Source organism: Olea europaea, chromosome 20 (assembly GCF_002742605.1).
Source record: "Olea europaea var. sylvestris chromosome 20, O_europaea_v1, whole genome shotgun sequence".
Lineage (NCBI taxonomy): Eukaryota > Viridiplantae > Streptophyta > Magnoliopsida > Lamiales > Oleaceae > Olea > Olea europaea.
Genome location: NC_036256.1, coordinates 4436892 through 4443942, shown reverse-complemented (window position 1 = coordinate 4443942; position 7051 = coordinate 4436892). Strand labels below are relative to the sequence as shown.

General features: G+C 31.0%; 1 protein-coding gene across 1 annotated transcript; it reads right to left on the bottom strand.

Moving 5' to 3' along the window:
- Positions 1-4655: 4655 nt before the first annotated feature.
- On the bottom strand, positions 4656-6529 carry LOC111368980 (probable pectinesterase 15). Its single transcript, XM_022990473.1, has 5 exons — positions 6078-6529; positions 5708-5879; positions 5391-5597; positions 5060-5313; positions 4656-4977 (listed from the first exon to the last, which is right to left on the bottom strand). Exons 1-5 carry the CDS (start codon positions 6527-6529, stop codon positions 4773-4775), a joined length of 1290 nt encoding a protein of 429 aa, XP_022846241.1. The 3' UTR covers positions 4656-4772.
- Positions 6530-7051: the final 522 nt, after the last annotated feature.

Sequence of the window (7051 nt, the reverse complement as noted above, 5' to 3'; positions counted from 1 at the left end):
CCTTTAGTTTTTTGAAAGGCTAAAGCTTTATGTTACAACAATTGAAATGTATGAAGAACACCTCGAATTTTAATTATATTTTTCATATGGGCTAAATTTAATATTGATTATTTAGCATATGAAATAGTCCATGTTCAGCTTTGTCGTCACACTAAAGTCCAAAAGTTAAAGTGATAAACGCAACCCACTTATTCACATAAATGATTTATTTTGCTTACGTGTACTTTTAGAATTTATCGTAAGTTAATTGTTTTAATATTTAAGTATTTTTTTAGCTGATAAAAATATATCAATATTATACTCATTTTGTAGCTTGTATTAAATAACATAAATTGGATTAAGAAGAAATAATTTTGAACTAGTTTATTTTAAGTTATTTTGATAGAAAGAAAAGTATTTTAAGTCCTATATATATTAAATCAAAGGAAAGGTCCTATTCATTGGAATAAAATAAAACACACTATCAGTCATTAAAAAAGAAAAAAAAAAAAGACCTCATGTTACGTACTACTTCGAATTTGAAATGACAATTATAATTTAGAGTCTATTTGGAAGTGATTTTGAGAATTGATTTTTTGACCATTAGGAGAAAAGTAGGGTTCACCTATGAGAGAAGAAGTCAAATATGATGGCTGAAATAGTGAAATAATGGTCAAAAAATCAATTTTTTTGAGCAAAAAATCGCTCTCAAACAAGCTGTTAATAAATACAAAACGTAAATCATTCATTTAGGCAATAAACAATGAATTGTTCTTTTTGAATTTGCCACCCGACTGACTCACTGATTGAAGTAAAGAATATAGGCTTGTTTGGGAGCGATTTTTTCCTTCAAAAAATTGATTTTTTGACCGTTATTTTACTATTCCAGCCGTCATATTTGACTTCTTCTGTTACAGATGGACCCCACTTTTTTTCTAACGGTCAAAAAATCAATTCTTATAATTGACCAATTGAATTTTTAAATTTAACTCTTGTACGTTTTGATTTTAATGGATGTTTTAGTTGATTGGTAGTCATGCAAGAAAATATTGTGTGTATATATAATATATGTGTGGGAAGTATTTTTTTTTCTCTTTACCATGCAAAAAGTGATTCCACACGTTAACACACACACTTCTTGTAAAGAAGTATTGTTTATTTCATCAAACACATTTAGAATTTCACAAGCTGGTTTCCATCCGCTTACAATCATTTTGCCTATTTTTAATTATTATCTCAAGCAATATTTTTAGAATTGAATTCAACTAAGGTAATAATATTTGTGTAAGTGGTAAATTCTTATTTTCTCGATATTTTATAGATTTTGGCATGAAATACAGTAAAGTCTTCAAGTCGATTTTTATGTTAAATCTTATGGGATTGACCGTTAGGTCGAATATGTTAAATCTTTGGGGATGAATCGTTAGGTCAAATATGTAAATTTTACGGGATGTGAAAATTCTTAAGAAATTCCTTGAACTATTGGATATCATGACCGGTTGCTCTAAATCGAGGAAATGTTGGTATGTTATGCCATTTTACATTTATATCATATTAATAAGAATATGCACATATTTTTACTGAGTGTTTTATAAAATACTCGCTTTTACTAATATTTTCGAATTACAATGGGTTGCGTGGATATGTGGAAGATTGATCGAGTGGTGTTTATGGGATCGCCAAGTAAAAGTTTCTAGAAATGATAATTGCAAATTTATATTTGAAAAACATCCTTATTTTAAATTTTTTGCACATTATTTAATAGTTTTTCTTTTGTGTTCGAGCGATTGATGTTCTATGTTAAACTAAATTTATGGGTTGACATTGTAGTATTTCAAGATTTTATTTAATCTGAAAATTTTCACTTAAATTGTTGATTTATCAATATCAAGTTATCGATCAAATTTCAAAATATGAAAAAAAAAATTCTGCTTAAATTAAATAAAGATTATTGATTTTTTGTAACACCTCAAGTCTATTTTTATAAAATAAAAAAAATGAAATAGATTTTGGGACGTTACACGTGCGTATTGCAATAGAGCGAGAATGTCTAATACTATCTTAATGAGGTCTCAAAGAAGGAACAAGAGAAGAGTGTTCGGGAAAATTGGTTATTTGTGTGTAGATTGATGATCAATTACATAATAAAATAACAAATACAAGACAATAATATAACATAAAGTAGAAAAGAGATTTAGAAAGCAACTCTTGGGAGTCACGTAAAAAATGATGTCCTAAAGTCATGTTGCTTCTTCTTCGTATGTGTACTTTTGGTACTATACGGTTCCAAAATAAAAACACATATTGTTCACAGCCGATTCTTCTTCTATCTGCGATACGTGAACGAACTTTTATCGAGTTGTCAAAACTATAGTAAATAATATAGAAGTAAACAGTTAGTTAGTTATTTGCATGTTAACTTTGGGAAAATTTACACAAATCGTTTTGATTGGCGCTGTGATCAGTGTATTTTGTACACTTATTTAGACTAATAAATTGAGGTATTTTTTTTAATGATTTGAATGAGTTATACCTTAGTTATAGGTTAAATATGTTTGTTAGATTGAAATCAATGCAAATGGGCGGAATTGGAATAAGGAACGAAAAACGAGCAAAAACGAAAAAAATTCGACCAATGTGTAAACATTCAACAGTTGATTCAGAGCACAAAATGATGATTGAAGATCATATATGATCAATTGGATGCAATTGGAGGTCAAAGGAGTGAAATATAGTTGAAATGTTTCCACAAATCAATTTCAAACCGAAGAAGTTATGCTCCGAATTTTTAGTCTCAACTTGAGACTCATTTTTCAGATAGCAAACTTTCGAATTGGAAAAATTATTTTTCTAAAAGAATTGTAACTTTTTGAGTTAGTTTTATAATGCATTTTAATCGAACATTGGGAGAGAAAATTATTGTTAAAATACTAAAAACTGCTCAAGGACAACACAACTCAAACCGGCGCGTGCTCGAGATCCAAATTTCATGACCCAAGAGCCACATTGTTCAATGGCGTGCGGACCCTCTTTTCAGAAACAAATCAGCAGTTTCCTTGTGTGATTCAAACTCTTTTGGAATTCAAATTGGACAAGATTTTGACCTATTTTTCGACTCATATAAATAGGGAACAAGAGTTACACATTGAAAAGAAACCATTTTTTTGCCTCTTCATATACAATAGTATCTTCAAATTTATCAAGAATAATTCATTACTTTTGAGACACGAAATCAAGTCTTAGTAAGGAATTAAAGTTCAATTACATCAAGAAATTGAATAATTCAATTTTAGACTGAAAGATCAACATCTTGTGTATTCTTTTGTGATCTGGGTAATATTTTGCTATTATTTTTCTTGTAATTTATATATTAATATGTTACGCTAAATCCATTTTTGTATTGGATGAAAATAAATCCTCTTGTTTTTTAATTTTTAATTCATGAATCCTATTATTCTTTCATGATCTGTTTACGGCGTACTATGCACATCGTAAAAAAGGACCCACTTTTTACGACATTGTTTTATACAACATGTCACTGTACGCCGTAAAGTATTATTCACGGCATACATTGTGTGCCGTAAAAAGCAAACTTTGTTGTAGTGTCATGACTAGTAGTTTAGTATTTCTTCCATCTCTTGATTAATTTTGCATACTCATTGTATTATTTAATTGATGGACCACCAATTAGATAATTAGTTATTTGTTATAGTGTTGGAAGACTTACAGTAAGTTTAGAACGCAACAAAATTAATATATGTTCAATAGATTTGAGGAATAATATTTATCACGTATGTAATCATATAGATACTCTAAAATCTAATGCGTTCTGACCATTCGAATTCGGGCTAAAAACAGATTCGGGTCGTAGTTAGAATATATTTAATTTCTTTGGAAAAGAAAATTATATATCATAACTTTATCGATTGTCAAAAACGCATGAACGAAACTAGATTACAAATCAAAAATTGAAATAGATACCAATAGGCAAATTCGAAATCCAATACAATCATACATAATTTAATAAAAACCAAACTTTTATAGATTTCTTAAATTAATTTAATAAAAAACAAATCAAAATATCTCATTTGTTTTGTATAATTCGAATTTGTACATAACTCGTAAACTTGAATTAAAATTTATTTCTCATGGGACGATACTCTCAAATTATCAATTTTATTACTTGTTAAGGATCCCGTACGTTTATGGATTTCGCACGAATGAGCCTCCTATAAAACCCATGCACCAAATTCTAATTCAAATCGCATTTTATTTCCCTAATACAATATATCAATGTTTTAAAAAGCGATACCTAGGTGCGAAGCACCCCGCCTTGCGCCTTTTTTTTGTTCTTTTTCATTATTTTTTATTTTATTTTTTAATTTTTTCGCTGCTAGGCATGATTTTGATTCTTTTTTTAATAATTAAATTATTTTTAGATTGATTTAAAAATTAAAATAAGAGAAACATTTTTTATGCTTAGGCCTCCCCAAAACTTGACATCTACATTTCATAACGCTTTGCGCTTTTTAGGGTACTGCAAATATATATAGGTCCTACTTAAGTAGAACCTTATAATTGAATAATTACCATAAGTAATTATTTTCGAAGATAATAAAATTAAATTGAGAAGTAAAAATATAAGAAATTATGATTTATAAGCTAACTGAATCATCGCGATACAATAGTGATCCATTTTTAATGAACCCGTCTAGTTAATTATGAATAAATAATAGTAAAATGTCACGACAAAATGTTATGCACTGTATATGTATATATATATGAGAAAAATCTCAAAATATTTGAACTAAATCACTTTCTTCTAGTCGGTCTGATGATGAAACTTTTCGACGAGAAATAAGCCATTGTTGTCCATCTACAAATGAAATATCCATATAAGGAGCAGCTTCAGTTTGCTTCAATTGCTTCCCATATGCCACTCTATATGTATAGTTTGCACCTTCCCCAGAGCACTCGTACTCTCCAAAAAATACTGTTCTGAAATAAGTAAATTTTAATTAATGATAAAACTTATTAATGAACTTTTTAAAGATAATTTAGATAAAAAAAATTAACATACTGGTCTCTAGATGAATCTTTCCAGTCATTCCAGCCATCAGAAGAAACGACGTCGGACATGTATGTTTTGGAGAAAACTACAGTGGCATAAGCCCCCCAAGCTCGTCCAAGCCACACTTTTCCACTGCCTCCAACTTCACAATTTATGAAAGAGAAGCCTGTTTTTTCATTGCCTGAGTTTCTTGCCTGGGCAGTCACAGCTCCGGTGACTCCGCCAGTGACAGATTCTTTTGCTATTGAATTGATCATGCAATCCTGAACCCAGTTTTTATAAATTTTAGACGTTTAATCTTTTATGTGTAGATTGAGTGATCATTGATCATGAACCCTACCTCATAGAGTGATCTACCATTTCCAAAAATGAAATCAATGGATCCCTGGATGAAACACTCTTTAAAATAATGCCTCCCTTGATCATCATTAAGGGTATCTTGTGCACCATAAAATCCGCAGCCGTAGAATGCAGCTTGATCGCCGGAAATTCTGAGTGCCACCGCCTGTCCACCAACTTCTCCAGGTTCCGGTGTAGGAGCTGTGTTCTTTAAAAGAAATACAATAAAACATTATTGCTTCTCTATGACATCACTTGAACAATGTTTTATAGTGCAAGACTAGAACTCGAATCTTTTGTTGAAAGGATCGACAGTACCTGAAAACTAATATTATAGGCTATGAAATCGGCAGAGAAAATGGCGATGGTGGAACTATAAGCTGTTCCTCCAGTAGAATTAGCGGTGTCATTCCAAGAAATAGCCGTGTTAAGATAACCTTGACCTTGTATTATTAAGTTTGTCTTGTTGGAGCTTACAACAATTTTTTCCCTGCCATTATAACACACTAATTCCTTGTCAAACCACCTTGTCTGAACACTAAGAATTAAGCTAAGGTGTCAAAATCGAGGCCACTGATTTGAATAAGTGTTATAATCAATGGTAAAACTGTGTGCTGTCAATATTATGTAAGTGTAGCAAAACTGGAACACAAAAGTGAATCTGTGTTAATATAGAGGAGTCATTCACCTGTAAGTGCCGGAATCAACAATGATGAGAGTTTTACTTGGACTAAAATCAGGAACAGAATCTACTGCCTTTTGCACACTGCTGAAATTCGCACAATGCTTTAAATCCACTGTCAACACACGCGAAACACTGTAATCTGGTATGAGCCTTGATTTCCATATGTCATCGTTACAAGAAGTTTTAGGTTCTTTCTTATGATGATGGTGGTGATGATGACGACGTTGATGTCTTCGAGTAATTCTAATTCTCTCAAGAATCGAAAGGAGTTCTTCTAACCCACTAATTTTCTTGAAAACCCTTCCTAGAAATGTAAGTTCTGAGCTATCATAATCAGTTTTAAACTTACAAAATGCGCTGTGGGATGAGTGGGAACAATATAGAGCAAATACGACGGAAATAAGCACAGTAACAAATGGAGTTAGCCAAAAGATGAAGGTAGTCTTGGTTCTCATTGTTGTATTGAGAATAGTTATGCAGTACGAAGAGACGCGATAGATTGTTTTTATTGTGGAGTAGGGACGGTGAGGATTGACTTAGGAGGTACGAAAAGTATGGTAATTTGGTCTGTGGTTCGAGTGGAGATGGATGATTACATTTTGTGATGAAATAAAAGAGGCTACAGGCGGAAATGGAGATTGCACGCTAAGAAACCTTCAAAAAAGAGATTTTTGGTTTTCAAAACATTGTTTAATTCTCAGAATATGGGGTGTGATGTCTGTTAATGGAGCTTGGGGTCAAAGAGAGCGTATTTTGTTTTAATATATTTTATGTACTTACGATTCTGTGTTGAATGAAAAATGTCCACAGATGATGATGTTCATTTTGTAATTAAAATGGAAAATAATTATATTTGTACATAATGAAGTTACATTGTGATTTTTGCATGTGGATAAGGTGTCAAAAAGAGAGTAAAGATTTTTATTTATTTATTTTTCTTTTTTTGGCCGAAGAAATTCCGATCCAATTATGCATTG

Excerpts from the sequence above, each read along its gene's own strand:
- LOC111368980 (XM_022990473.1), bottom strand. The coding sequence starts at position 6,529 with ATGAGAACCAAGACTACCTTCATCTTTTGGCTAACTCCATTTGTTACT. Across the intron at positions 5,598-5,707 it reads CCTATAATATTAGTTTTCAG|AACACAGCTCCTACACCGGA; the intron begins GTACTGTCGATC and ends TTTCTTTTAAAG. Across the intron at positions 4,978-5,059 it reads AAAGATTCATCTAGAGACCA|AACAGTATTTTTTGGAGAGT; the intron begins GTATGTTAATTT and ends TACTTATTTCAG.